This window comes from Scylla paramamosain, chromosome 13, assembly GCF_035594125.1.
Source record: "Scylla paramamosain isolate STU-SP2022 chromosome 13, ASM3559412v1, whole genome shotgun sequence".
NCBI lineage: Eukaryota > Metazoa > Arthropoda > Malacostraca > Decapoda > Portunidae > Scylla > Scylla paramamosain.
The window spans coordinates 40,001-55,107 of NC_087163.1; the positions used below are offsets into that span (position 1 = coordinate 40,001).

The 15,107-nt window shown below is 41.0% G+C and overlaps 1 protein-coding gene across 33 annotated transcripts in view; it reads left to right on the forward strand.

Annotated features, from left to right (window-relative positions):
* Positions 1 to 15,107, forward strand: part of LOC135106234 (nuclear autoantigenic sperm protein-like) — a 58,128-nt gene that overhangs the window by 37,027 nt on the left and 5,994 nt on the right. For 9 of the 33 annotated variants that reach the window (XR_010271164.1, XR_010271159.1, XR_010271158.1 and 6 more), the window contains 11 exons: positions 1,862 to 2,985; positions 4,090 to 4,201; positions 7,001 to 7,077; positions 7,206 to 7,350; positions 7,954 to 8,121; positions 9,084 to 9,191; positions 10,240 to 10,366; positions 10,959 to 11,144; positions 11,303 to 11,717; positions 12,286 to 12,394; positions 12,603 to 14,616. Coding sequence is in view for 11 of the 33 variants with exons in the window: in XM_064015015.1 (XP_063871085.1) it covers positions 10,336 to 10,366; positions 10,959 to 11,144; positions 11,303 to 11,337 (252 nt within the window). In the remaining 22 variants the exon portion in view is untranslated. The other 24 variants (XM_064015011.1, XM_064015014.1, XR_010271174.1 and 21 more) reach the window with 23 other exon arrangements.

The window sequence follows — 15,107 nt, forward strand, 5'->3', positions numbered from 1 at the left end:
TTAGAATAGAAGCTGAAATTGAGCAGGATAGTTACAATCACAGACTTCCAACTTGCTACTCCTTGGTGTGAAAGAATCTGCAGGAAATTAAGTACATGGCAACTCCTGTTAGTCCCTCATGTGTTCTTGAAAGCAGACTGACAGATTCAGTGTGTGACATGCTGACGTGGGGGAAGGCTGTCTGGTGGCTGCTCTATGCTGTAGCTAACAAAATGGTTGTGTTTCAAGTGTTGTCATGCCTGGAAAGTCTACAGGTCATCATTACTAGTATAAATGTGTACTACAATGGTGAAATTTAGTGAAAAAATGTGCTGTTTATGTATTGGCAGGGAAAGATTTGTGCTCATCAAGACATAATGATAAAAATTTTTTTTATTATTATTATTATTATTACTATTTTTTTCCTTTTAGTTGTTTTGCTGTAAGATGAGACTGCAATAACTGCCCCTTGATGCCCTATAAGGTACCGCCAAGCACCAAGGGGCGGCCACCACGGTGTACAGTGAAGCACGTCCCAGCATCCCTGTCACCATCTTTTCCCTGCCAATAATTATGCATTACATTTCCCAGCTAATTTCTTTCTAGTGCAACATTTCTACTACTAATGGTGGCCTGTACATTTCTCAGCATGACCAGTACAGCACTTCAAACAAACACAGCCTTTTCTTAGCCACAGCAAGGTGCAGCCACAACAGACGGCCTTGCCTAAGTCAGCATGTCACACTGCATCCATAACACTGAGCTTCCAGGAACACAACTGTGGGACTGATACAAGTTACTGTGTAGGTCATTTGTCCCAGCAGACTCTTTCACAGCAAGCAGGCATGAGGTGGTAGTCTGTGCAGTGCGTCAGTGCTTGGAATTTTCAACCGGTCTTGCTGCATCTATGGCCCAGAGACCAAACACAGACCAAACAGAGGCCTAGCTGAATCTAACACAAGCCAAACAGAGGCCCACCAGAACCATACACAGGCCCACAGAACTAACTGACTGGCTGGCCGGCTCACTGGCTGGTTGAGTGACTAACTGACTGACTGACTGACTGACTGACTGACTGACTGACTAGCTGAGTGACTGATTGATTGGCTGGTTGGTTGAAAGGCTAGCTGGCTGGTTGAATGGCTGACTGACTGACTGACTGACTGACTGACTGACTGACTGACTGACTGACTGACTGACTGACTGACTAGCTGAGTGACTGATTGATTGGCTGGTTGGTTCAATGGCTAGCTGGCTGGTTGAATGGCTGACTGACTGACTGACTGACTGACTGACTGACTAGCTGAGTGACTGATTGATTGGCTAGTTGGTTCAATGGCTAGCTGGCTGGTTGAATGGCTGACTGACTAACTGACTGACTGACTGACTGACTGACTGACTGACTAACTGAGTGACTGATTGATTGGCTGGTTGGTTGAATGGCTAGCTGGCTGGCTGGAAAATAGTCATGGTGAGAGAGAGAGAGAGAGAGAGAGAGAGAGAGAGAGAGAGAGAGAGAGAGAGAGAGAGAGAGAGAGAGATATGCTATTCTTAACAATGTATTTAATTTTTATCCTATTTCATTTTATTAGATTTACTTCTTTTTCTTCTTCTGCAGCTGCTCCCATATTCATATGGGGTCACTTTTCCTTACTAGTCTTCTCCCCAAGGCTCTGTCCCCAACCTTCTCTCCACTCAATCCTCTCTCACTCATGTCCTCTCCAATGTGATCTTTCCACCTTTTCTTTGATCTGCTACGTCGTCTTCTTTTTATTTTTATTATATATTTTTTTATTATATTTTTATTATATTTACTAAGAAACTAATTAAACTATACTTTCTACAAAACAACTACAACCATAACACCAACAAATCATTCCAGACTACCCCATCCCCTGCCTCCCGCTGTGCCCCACCCAGACACCACGGCCCAGCAGTGACGCCATTCCACCTGCTACACGACGCTGGCTGACGCACTCCAGACGTGGCAGCAACAGGAGGTGGAGGGCAGGAGCAAGAGTCGGATGGATGGCGAAGGAAGGCATGATGGCGGAGCTGGTGGCTTTGGAGGGTGTTCGTGCAGGGTACCTCGGCAGGGTCTAGATTAGAGCAAATGGATGATGAGAGACTAGTAAGGTGTTTGTGTGGAATATTAGGAGTAGCAGTTGGGGGAACAAGTGTGTTAGGATGGTAATAAAGAATGGCTTGGAAACTAGTTGTTGGGCTTTTGAGGGGTTGAGTGAAGCCTTGTTGAGAGTGATGGAAGTAGGATTGTCAGAAATGGAGAGGGCTTACAATGTTATGTAACTAAGTGGACAAGTGAGATAGACAGAGTGATCAAGCACATGGGACTGAGTGAGCCAAGTGTGGAAATTCTGGGATGGAGTGAGCCAGGTGTGGAAAAGTGTGGAAATTGTGGGATTGAGTGAGCCATGTGTGGAAATTGTGTAGAAAAGTGTGGAAATAGTGTGGAGAAGGTGTGGAAAAAATGTGGAAATTGTGGGGTTGAGTGAGCCAGGTGTGGACAAGTGAGATAGACAGAGCGATGAAGCATGTGGGGTTGAGTGAGCCAGGTGTGTGCGTCACTTGGGGATGACTGTGAGCTAACCTGGGACCAATGGTTGATGACGCTCACTGATGGAATTAGAAGCTGCATGAATTGTTTATGTAGATTTTAGAAGCTGTCTCAATTGTTTGTGTAGATCTGAAGCACTTACTTTGAATTGAAGGCTTGGACCATGTAATATCTTTGTAATTCTTCTGTATCTCTGTCATAAGTTCCTTAGATAACTCACTACTGTTTTTGTCTCTATATAATAATATGTACATTTACTCAAACTGCATTTCCTTTCAGTGTGCAGGTTGGCAGTAAACCTCCCTGAAGGTTCCAGAACTGCTCACCAAGTGTCCAGCCCAGCCTGTCACAAGACTATGTGACAGTGGACCTTCCACTCATACTGAAAACAGCTGTGCACTGCCACTCACAGGAAGTGGTGACCACTCTAGGTGTGCTATCTGCTGTTTATATGTATAAGATGAGTACTGGCTAAGGGTAAGACAAATTCTTGCAGGTGTGTGTGTGTGTGTGTGTGTGTGTGTGTGTGTGTGTGTGTGTGTGTGTGTGTGTGTGTGTGTGTGTGTGTGTGTGTGTGTGTGTTTAGGAACCAATTAAATATTGCTTATTGTTAGAAATGGAAGAGGCTCTGAGGGACTTTGAAAAGGTTGCTTATATCAGTGAAATGAGTAGGTGTGTTCTTGGAGACAGAAGCAGCATGTGGCCTGGCCTGGAGGAGAATCTTGACTGAGGCCCTTTTTTTTGAGAGACTGCAAGCTGACAGAGGTGAGGAAGATCCTTGTGGGGCTTATTCTAAAGGATACTGTAGTGAGGAAACTCAAAGCTTGGAGGAACAGAAGAACAGTGTTGCTGTGTGTGGCATTGACTGTGTACTATATCGTAAGGAAGACAATCTTTGCTCCCACAGTGTCAAGAGTGAAAACACAGTAAAAGCTGAAATAGTGGAGCCAGTATCACGTAACAATTGATCAAAGCAAAACAATTCAAGGTGTTACTAGTATTTACAGTGTTCTATAAGTACTTCTGAGAGAGAGAGAGAGAGAGAGAGAGAGAGAGAGAGAGAGAGAGAGAGAGAGAGAGAGAGAGAGAGACAGAGAGAGACAAAGAGAGAGAGAGAGAGAGAGAGAGAGAGAGAGAGAGAGAGAGAGAGAGAGAGAGAGAGAGAGAGAGAGAGAGAGATGATAAGTGATGTTTCTAGTTTCAGTGATTTACTTCACAGACAGTAGTTAGTGAGCAGGTGTTAAATATAATCCAGTGTTGCTGAGGGAGAATAAATTAATAGGCAGTAGTGTGCATAAATGTACTCTATGTATTTTTTATGTAGGAGGGACATTGACAACTTATTTACCTCTCCTTCCACTGAATGGCAGGCACAATGACACCAATTACCTGCTGTTTACATTTCACTGTTGACTCTTGCATTTCTCTATTAATCTGGGACTGAATTCTTCACTACTATTGGTTTGACATAGAATTTTTAATGTGTCCCTTGAAGATTAAAAGCCCAACCTATTTCCTTTATCTGTTATTTCCAGATTGAGTTGTCTTGAAGCTGAGATGAGTTGGTCGGGTAATGAGTGACTTGCATCAAGTGACCGTGAGGTGTTGGACGTGATATTGTGTTATTGCAAGTGTAACCAGTAATAAGTAAGTCCTTTCTTTAAAACTCTTCATACATGGATTTGTCATACATGGATGGATAAGGCCCTTGTACAGAGTCAGCAGCTGAGGGGGGGGTGAGAAAAACTGGCAGACATCTCAGAATACCTAACTTCATAGAAGCTGTTTTAGCTAGAGATGAGATATGAAATTTCCAGTTTCCAGACTGAGGAGGTTCAGTGTAGAAGAGGGGATACTTGTTGTCTGGAAGGTTGTGTTGAGTTGATAGATGGAGGAATTGAGTTTTTGAGGCATTGAACAATACCAGGTTTGCTCTGCCCCAGTCAGAAATTTTAGAGAGAGATTACAAGTGAGGTATTCTGTGGCTTCCCTGTGTGAACTGTTTGCCTCCCGAAAGGTTGGATGTCCATGAAAAGACCTGGAAAAATGCTGGTTAGTATAATCAGTGTAGGATTGGATAGGACAACAAGTTTGGTTTAGAAGATCATTGATGAATATAGGAAGAGAGTGAATGACGATAGAATCCTGAGGAACACCACTGTTAACAGATTTAGGAGAAGAACAGTGACCGTCTACCACAGCAGCAATAGAATGGTCAGAAAGGAAACTTGACATGAAGTTACACAGAGAAGGAAAGAAGCTGTAGGAGGGTAGTTTGGAAATGCAAGCTTTGTGCCAGACTATCAGAAGCTTTTCATATATCCAAGGCAACAGCAAAAGTTTCACCAAAATCTCTAAAAGAGTATGATGACCAAGACTCAGTAAGGAAAGCCAGATGACCAGTGGAGCAGCCTTGATGGACCCTAATACTGGCGATCAGATACAAGTAGGCTGTGAAGTAATAGATGTTTAAGAATATTCCTATTAAGGGTAGATTAAAAACTTTAGATAGGCAGGAAATTAAAGCAATGGGACTGTTGTTTGAGAAATTAAAACTACTACTACTGCTACTACTACTACTACTACTACTACTGCTACTACTACTGCTACTGCTACTACTACTACTGCTACTACTGGATGGTATATCAGTTCACACAGCAAGAAGCCAAGGACCCACCGAGGCTGTCACTTGGAAGAGGTCATTGTTGTTGCATCCAGCATCCCAGCCTGACTGCCTAGACAGGTCCCGCAGGTTGCTGAATGGCAGAGATGCAGGCTGCTCCACAGCAAGATGTGAGACCAGTGTGGCAGAGTATGATGTGTACACAATGAGGGACACACTGTAGCCAACCCAGTAGATTACCCGTGGATTAACAGTGTCAATGTTGTATGTGAGTGTATAGTGTAGTGTCTGGGCCACCCTGTATAGGACTGCCAGCCTGGCATATAGATAGATCAATCTAATTATTTGACATTTCATATTCTGAACATTTTGCTGATCCAATTAATCTGTTAAGGGAGCACTTTGTTCAACATCTTTAAAATATTATTTGATCATCACCTGTATCTCTCACCTGATGATATAGATAGGCTGGGTGTAGGTAACAACTTTCAACCTCTCCTCAGTGATGGACAATTCAGAGACAGTGAGGTCAGCTTCCCCTGACTGCAGAGCTCCTACCGTGCCCGTCCACTCGTTGCTTGAGTTGTCCTTCAGTTTCCCGTAGGCATAACCTTCCAGTACATTGAAACTGACTCTGTACAAGAGAGAGAGTGGGAGAAAAAATAGTGTTGTGTATTGAGGGAAAGAAAATTTCTGTCTTGTCTTCTCTATTTAGGGAAAGAAAAGGAAAAGGGCAAGTAGTGTCATATGCATGGAGGAAAAGGAAAATTATTCTCATATGCACTGAGCAAAAAGGAAAAGTACTGTGATATGTACTAAGGGAAAGGCTGGGTGTACTGAAGGGAAGGAAAAATACTGTTGTCGTATTTGTTGAGGAAAAGAAAGAAATACTGTCGTATGTACATTTTTTAATTGCTAGAAAGAAAAGTGAAATATACATTTATATGTATAGTTTATTTTTCATATCAGTCACAAGTATGGATGTTTGTTTCCCTTCTTTTTTTTCACATGTACAGCTACCTCCTCAAATAGCATGTATTTTCAAAATTTCAAGCTGCTGTGATGATGAAAAAAGCCTGAAAGAAAAATGACAAGGAACAAAAAGTAATGAGAATAAGTTTTGTGGCAACTATTCATTAGGTGTCACTTTTTCACTCCTCCACTTAGACCGGTACAGTTGAACGCAAAATGTGAAAACTTACGAGAAATTGTGTGCATCCCTTAGTGCAGTGACAATATCCCCCACAAAACCAGTGATATTTCTTTGACTGGAGGTTAGTTCAATAATTTTGAAGGCTGGGATTAATTTTAATGAGGGATGAGAGGGTGGAAGTGACTGGAGTATAGGTTAATAATTCTACCAGCTGGAAAGGATTTTGAGGGTCAGAGGAAAGTGATTGGATATTAGCTTGATAATCGTGCTTGGTGAGATTAATTTTAGTGAGAGACTAGATGGTGGGAGGATGATATTTAGAGGTTAGTTTGGTAATTTTGCCAGTTGGTATTAATTTTTAGTGAGGGATGAGGGTGTCAGAAGAATGTGACTGGAGGTTAGTTTAATAATTCTGAGGGTGGGAGGAAAGTAATAGGGGGTTAGTTTAATTTTGGTGATGGATGAGAGTGTGAGTGGAAAGTGTAGCTGACCACATAATTTATCAAATAATACAAGCATGTACACATTCTTAATAATGTTCCATGTTAAGATATACTAAACATGAAGTTACTCCACAATATATGATGGTGTAAATTACGAATGGTTAAAGTCGAGACTTGTTTGATGATGGCCTGTTTGCTTGCTCCCCTTGGACGTGCGGCAAGTGCAGCAGCGTTCGACCGTTTCTCTAGGGGCAAGCGACACCTCCTGGTGGGGGACTTCAAATCTGCTGTCGCTGCCTTCGAGGTGTGTCTGTTGCTTAGGTGTGGTATGTGTTGCATGTTACCTAGTTGTGTTGTTTTCTGTGTTGTTAATTGTTTCATATCATAGTGAAAGTAAACACCAGGTTTAACTGACACTCCTTACCACTCCAGGAGGCAACAGAGTCCCTGGTGGAGCTGTGTGGGGAGCAGGCGCCCGAGTGTGGTGACGCGTACTGCCGCTGTGGCCGTGCATTGCTGGAGCTGGCACGCAAGGAGGCAGGGGTGCTGGGGCCAGATCTGGATGGTGCCAGTAGTCGTGTGTATTGCTTGGTTATTGTGTTAACGTGCTGGAGTGTGCACAGCCGGGAGTGTTTGGGGAATGAAAATAAAAGGAGTTATGGATGTTTAAAAATGCATCTTTTGAGAGCTGAGTATACAAGAAAGTTGCTGTGTTTGCGGGATGAGTAAACAATGAAGAAATGTTTTGAGGAACTGGGTGTGCAGAGGCACGAGTGTTTGGAGAATGAGAATACAGGAAGACAGGAGTGATTTAGGAATAAGTGTACAAGAAAGGAGTGTTTGAGTGACAATATATAAGGAAGAGGTGTTTTGAAAATGAGAGTACAAGGAATGAGCATTTTGGGAGTTAATATACAAGGAAGCAAGTATTTAAGGGACAAGTATACAAGATTATTTTCCTGTCATATGTCATTATACAATGTTTTTCTTTGTTATATACATCATTCCCTTTCACTTTTCATATCTTGTGTTCTCGTCATTCTGATGTAATGTTACAGATAGAGAATGTTTGGTGTCAAATTTTCACTAATTTCATATGTGTATAAACTTTCATTTCATTGACTTTTTTTTACTATTACTACTATATTTGCTTGCTTTTTAAACAAGTCTTTTCTTTCAGAGGAGGGAAGCACAGGGGAAGAGGAGGACGAGGAGGAAGAGAGTTAAGAGTCACAAGAGGAGGAGGAAGGTGGAAAGAAAGAGGAAGGAGAGGAGGAGGAGGAGGAGGAGGAAGATGGAGAAGGAAAGGAGAAAGATAAGAAGGAAGGAAATGCTGCAGAAGGAGAAGGTGAGTTGTTAATAAGGTTTTGTGTGACAAGTTTTCTGAAAATTTTATTTGTTTACATGAAGTTTGTTTTGTATATATTACTCTTAATATACTACTTCTCCCACCACATGCAATTTGTCTGTCTGCTGTTGTGGTTCTTTCATTTCTTGTTCCCTTTCCTGAATATACCATTTCCTTAGTTTCATATCTAGTACCCTCCAATAAAATTTCTGCTTCTCGGTCTCTGTACTTCTCTCGTTTTTTTTGCTTGGCTTCATTCCTCAGATCCTTCTCTTTTTCCCTTTCTTCCAAGTTCATATCTCTTTTTTACCCAAATATTCTTGTATTCTGAATTTTCAGCCAGCTTCCCAGTTCTCACTAGGATCTCCTTTACTGTAACTTGGGATCTCATTCTCACTTTTAATGGTCTTTTACCTCCTTCACTATATTTTCAAATTCTATATGCTTCTTCCACTTCTCATTCCAGTCCCTGTTCTTCACCTTGGACCATTGTAATAATTTTCCTTACCAACTCCTCTCTCTCTCTCTCTCTCTCTCTCTCTCTCTCTCTCTCTCTCTCTCTCTCTCTCTCTCTCTCTCTCTCTCTCTCTCTCTCTCTCTCTCTCTCTCTCTCTCTCTCTCTCTCTCTCTCTCTCTCTTATTCCCTTTTCTTCCTTTCTTCCTTCCCTCCTATCTTTGTTTCTCCCTCCTCCTCCTCCTCCTCCTCCTCCTCCTCCTCCTCCTCCTCCTCCTCCTCCTCCTCCTCCTCCTCCTCCTCCTCCTTCATTCTACCTAACAAGAAATAATAGATTCAAGATTATACCCAAACGTTTTAAATCCCACAAGGCCAAACATTTTTTCTTTAATCGTATAGTAAATATATGGAGTAAACTTCCTGCAGAAATTGTGAACAATATTGAAATTGTGAAAGCAATATTATTGAATCAGTTCATCCTAAACATTTGCACTTTGTTTTTCCACAGAGCAATAAGACATTAGAATTGACAGAGAAACCAGACAAGGGACTGCATTTGAAGAAGCACAAGAACCAAGAAATTACATCATTCAATGAAATGACAACATAATCTAAAGTAAGAATTTACATAGCTTTCATTTTGGTTTACATTCTGAAAGGTAACAGTAACATGGATATGTTTTTATATTGAAATCTTTCTCTGATTGCATACAAATGGTACCAATCAACAAATAATAATGTAATACTTAGAAGCTGGGAATTCAAATCACTGGTAGATAAAATGAACCACCATTCTAGAGTGTACATAACTAAGGAATTAATATACTGGTTAACTGTCACACCAGCATGAACAGAATAACAACAATTGTTGAGTAGAGTCTGTAGGAGGCAGGGAAGGAGGCATGTAGTCAGTTTTAGAGAGCAGTTATTATGAAATCAGCTGTAGAATATTCCTAAGATGCAATACTACTGGAGTCTGTCAGCTTGAAGACAGTTTATTAAAGAAGGGAAGTTCATGAGATATAAAGCCTTTGATTATTCAGTTTCATTTCCAAAGTAACATTTATTTATTGGTGTGTTGCTTCCTGTAAATAGTAAAGCCTTGACAGCACTGCATCTCTCACACCATGCTGTAACTGTTGAGAGAACCCTAACCCTTAGAGAGAGGAGGAGGGAATCCTTGGTCTATGTTCAGTAAAGCCCTGTATTCTTGTCATGGCAATGTAGAATGGAGGCGTCATTGGTTTATGTTCAGTAAAGCCCTGTATTCTTGTCATGGCAATGTAGAATGGAGGCGTCCTTGGTTTATGTTCAGTAAAGCCCCGTATTCTTGTCATGGCAATGTAGAATGGAGGCGTCCTTGGTTTATGTTCAGTAAAGCCCTGTATTCTTGTCATGGCAATGTAGAATGGAGACGTCATTGGTCACATACTGTTCTAATGTAATCTAATGTAATCTAATGGAATCATGAAGGTGTAAAAATGCAGGATATGGACATCATCAGCTTTTGTCATTAAGGGTGGTAAAGTGAAAGATTTGTTAATCACTTTGGTCTTTAGTTGATGCTTCTGGTGAGGCTTTCCTGTTTAAACTTGGCATAATATATATAAAATGATGTGGCATGTTAAACAAGTTAACTTACTGCCTTCTTGTGTCTTTCACAGATAGAAATAAAAAACGTCACAAGACAGAATAGTGAGCTGCATGCACTTATCACAGAGTATAAAGTCACTCCCTCAGAGGAAAAAGACAAGGATGGCATGTCTTCATGTGAGAACTCAGAAGCTAAATGTGAGCTACCATCCACATGAATATATATTTGTATATCAAACTGACATTCTCCTTGGAGGGAGGCTTTCCAAAGTGCACACACACACACACACACACACACACACACACACACACACACACACACACACACACACACACACACACACACACACACACACACACACACACACACACACACACATCTCTGCATCAGGACTCAACAGCCAGACTGATAAACAATTACTTCACCCAAGATGATCAGCTGATAGGATTAGCTGTGGATGAGCCTCCTGTGGTGACTAGGAGTACAAAAGCCAGCAGCTAATTTTGGGAGCTGCCAGTCATCATGGTCCTGGTGTCTGAGGTGCTGCTTTTGCATTTTCCCAGTCATGGGTCGAGGCTACATCACATTTATTCATTCACAGTTGCTCTTAGTTATCTCTGTTACAAGTTAAAATTTTTCCTGGCTCCACAGACATTTCTGGTGCATCTAACCCTCTCTCCATTGCCCTTCTATTTCCCTTAGTCTTATACCCACTTCTTACATTACGTCTAATTACTTCCATTGGTCATTCTTGTCTGGCCCTCTGTTGCATCAATTTTTCACCTCCAGGTACAGATACCAAGGGGAAATTGCTGGGTCAAGTGGCTACACTGACATCTGAGGTTAGCAGGTTGGAGAGTGAGTGCAGCAGTCTTCAGGTTCAGCTAGACTGTGAGAGGGATAAGTATAACAAACTGCTGGGAGAATCTCTTGCTCATGAAAAGTTGTCTGAAGATGTCATAACTGAACCAAAAGGTAAGAAAGTTTATATTCTCTAATAATAAAGCAAATAATTTTTCCTCACTGTTGCTCAATTTTTTGAATTAATAACAAAATAAAAGCATTGTTATTGGATTTGTTTATTGAGGCTGTATTAAGAAAAGTTGAGAGAAACAAACTTATTGTTTTATCAGGAGAAACAACAGGATTGGGAGGAACTGAGCTTTAACAGAAGCTGCAACAACTGCAGGAGGCTCACAGGGTCCTGGAGAGCAGGTTAACTTGCAGCATGAAGGAGGTGGCTGAGCTAAGTGACAGGAAGTAGCAGCTTAAGCATGCTGTAGTGCATGAGGAGACAGAGTCCATCGGTGTATGCATGTTTTTTGCTCATTTGAATCATCTGTAAAAGTGAAGTGGAGGAAGTGTTTACTGTTTACTGTATGCCATTTCCTTGGTCTTTTAATGAAGAATTTTATCCTTCTTCAGGTGACTACATCACCATCTACCAGTTGCAGCGAGGAGTGATGAAGCAACAAGCTCGAGAACGCGAGTTAGACCTTGCCAGCCTCCATCATGAATGAGAGGAAATGAAGCAAAACCACTCTGCAGGTTAGTGCTCTCTTTTGCATCTCACACACTTCTTATTCATGTCATGGCAGATTAGTGATTTCTGCTGCATCTCACACACTTCTTATTCAATTGCTGGCAGGTTAGTGATCTCTGCTGCATCTCACACACTTCTTATTCAATTGCTGGCAGGTTAGTGATCTCTGCTGCATCTCAAACGGTTCTTATTCAGGTGTTGACCAAAGTACTAAGCCTTCATATCATTACCTTGCTCTGTGATGGAGGCTACACCATCTGGCATCTAGCTGAGATTTAATGTTGCAGTAAAGCTTCCATATGAGTTCATGTAGAGCAAAATGTTTTCAAATGCCAGGGAAGTAGTGTAATGTAACCTTCCAGAGAAATCTATCCCTCATTTATTAGTTAACAGGAGTGTTTAATGTACTTAATGTGATTAGCCAGGATCAAGGGTCAACTTCTTCACTGACCATTTACTCTCAGGTGATGTATCTGTCCTCCATGAGTCACCAGAGACACATAAGGTGTTGTAAGTGAAATTTCATCTATTAGATTTATTCAAAATGTGAATTAACACAGTTGTTTCCTGCAGGATTTGATATCAAAGCTGGTGCAGGAAAAGGAAGCAGATCATGACCTTCAGCAGCTCGAGAAGATAAGCAGCGTCCTTAAGAGTCCAGTTGCTATCTTTAGCAGTGTTGGTGAGTAGTAAAAAACTGAGCCATCTTATGAAGTGCAAACGAAACATTATTATTATCTTCATAATTTTCTTGAAATAAACAGATTTCCTGTGGCATGTTGCTCATTAGCACTTTAATATCAGATAACACCAGTTATTTATGTAATGATGTAATGTACTAAGTAGATGAAATACAAGTGGCATCTGCTAACACTCTTGATGTGGAACAGGAACCAGTGAGTCTGAGACACCCACCACCAGTGGAAAGGTGGCTGACGAGCGCCTCAAGCACTCTGAAAAGGTGGAGCAACAACAAGAAACAGAAAATTGCATCCATCATTCTTTGCCTGAGGAGGGAATTGATGCTCTGTTGACCCTTCACACTGATGTCCCTCATGAGGAGGGGAGAATATGAATCCTACAGAACTTGCCCATAGGAAGACCAAAACTGTTACTGCTGCCACACTGCCACCACTTCCACTGACACCAAAAGCCCAACTGTGCAGAGAATCCTGGACCTCCGCAATGAAATGGAGTCCACCAGTCACCTGGAGCACTTTAGCCTCCAAAAGTTCCATCCGTGTCCATTGTGTTTGGGTAAACTTATCACTGTATAAGGGGACAAGTATCAGTGTATGGTTACTATATACTCATTTGTACTTAAAGATGTCATGTCACATCATTCTCTCTCTCTCTCTCTCTCTCTCTCTCTCTCTCTCTCTCTCTCTCTCTCTCTCTCTCTCTCTCTCTCTCTCTCTCTCTCTCTCTCTCTCTCTCTCTCTCTCTCTCTCTCTCTCTCTCTCTCTCTCTCTTTCTTTCTTTCTTTCTTTCTTTCTTTCTTTTGTTGCATATGTTACTGCTTTACATTCCTCCCCACAGTATTTTTTCATCTACTTTATGACTGCAGTAGTTTTATCATCCCAGTGTATGCTGTATCCACTCTGAAACTGTAATTCACCAATCAGCTCAAATGTGTCTCTGTTTTGATAATCATTAATTTGTTTCAGCTACACAACCACTCTGATAAGGGACAAAATCTACTTCACCAGTCATCTATGTCATACAGTCATATATATTCATACATATGACAAAATACTCTTCCTAAGACATTTCTTATTTTCTCTTCTCAAGTGACCTGTCCATCTATCTAAGGTACCACATAACATTTAAAACTTACAATATTGTGTTTAATTCATGAACACTTTTTTGTCTATCTATGGAGACTTGCGTATAGACTTGAAATGTATTGGGAGTTTTCTTTATCTCTCATTCTATACCTAACACCTGTTCCTAAGAATCCCCAGGTGATAGCCATGGTGACTGGCTGGTCTCCTACTGAGTGGCTGGGGTTTTCCAAAAGTGAGGGTTGGTGTTCCATACCATACCATGTGCCCTGTTTGTATTCCTTCTTTGTCCTCTGTATTATATTCTATGTAAAGATGGTGCTGGGGTGGGATCTACTTCTTATTCCCTAAAAGTGATGAGGAGTGACACTGGGCAGCATTAATTTGCTCCTTAGAGATGGCTGGGTTCCTGTGGATGAGTGGGCCATGCTGTGCTTTGTCAAGGATGGTGTTTGGTATTGTGATGACTCTTGCCACAATCAAGTGCCTCCCACAGAGTAGTGGAGTACCTATGTATGGTGTTGACCCAAGCTGTCCAGGTCTCATCCAATGCCTTAATATGATTTAGATGATCAAAATGGTTTAACTCACCATTTAATCAGCTGACTGATTTGAATGGAGAAGTATGTAATGTGTTGTAGCCTAACCATCCCTGCCAGCATGGTCAGATTCTTGGTAGTAACCTGAAATGCTCCTAGGTAGTGAGTATCATTGCACATAATGATCTTTACTTTGTCAGTAATTCAATGATACTGAATATTACTCTACTGGATTTTGCTCACCACTGCTTGGTAACTTTTGGCCATAATCCCAGGTCTGGAATGATATGAAGCCATGTTTTTACATTCCATATGAGACAGGCAAGCACTATGCTTTGCCTGACTGATACCTGTACTTTACATTTATGACCCCAGGTAGTTCATCATCTCTCTCTCTCTCTCTCTCTCTCTCTCTCTCTGTTTGGAATTATACTGTATATTAGGAAATATCATTAAAGAGTGTGTGTGTAAAAAGTGTTTGCATTATTGTGCATTTGATGTTATAGCCCCAGGTTCTTAAAGTTTTCTAGTTTCATGATTTATAAAGATTGCTATTTTTAATAAAGTTATTGAAATTGTTATTGAGTGTTTTTTATTGAACTCATTAGCTTTGTAATAGTGTGCGTCTCATCATGCATTCATTAATGATGTAGAGTGGAAATGTCCACTCCTATCATGCATAATATCAATGCATTATTGGTTTATGTTGTTATTTGTGTATAAATTGTAAAGTTATGCCAGTCTATTTTAGTACAAACTAAATATCAGCTGGAAGAGAGGACAGGTAATGGCACACTAAAACACAGGAAGGGACAATGATATAACCATCCAATTTAACAATACACAGAGGAAGAAGAATGAGAAAGCAATAAAAATGGATTATTTAATGGATGATTAATAGACCCTCATTTGTAATGTTATTTCAGGCAAGAATATTAAAAGAGACAGCTGGCTTGCCCTTTGTACTTGTTCAGCTTGCCCTTAGCACTTGTTCATACATGACAGAATGAGAGATCTATGGGTGGGGGTGACACCTGGAAATGGGTATGATTCATGAAGGGATTGATTGATT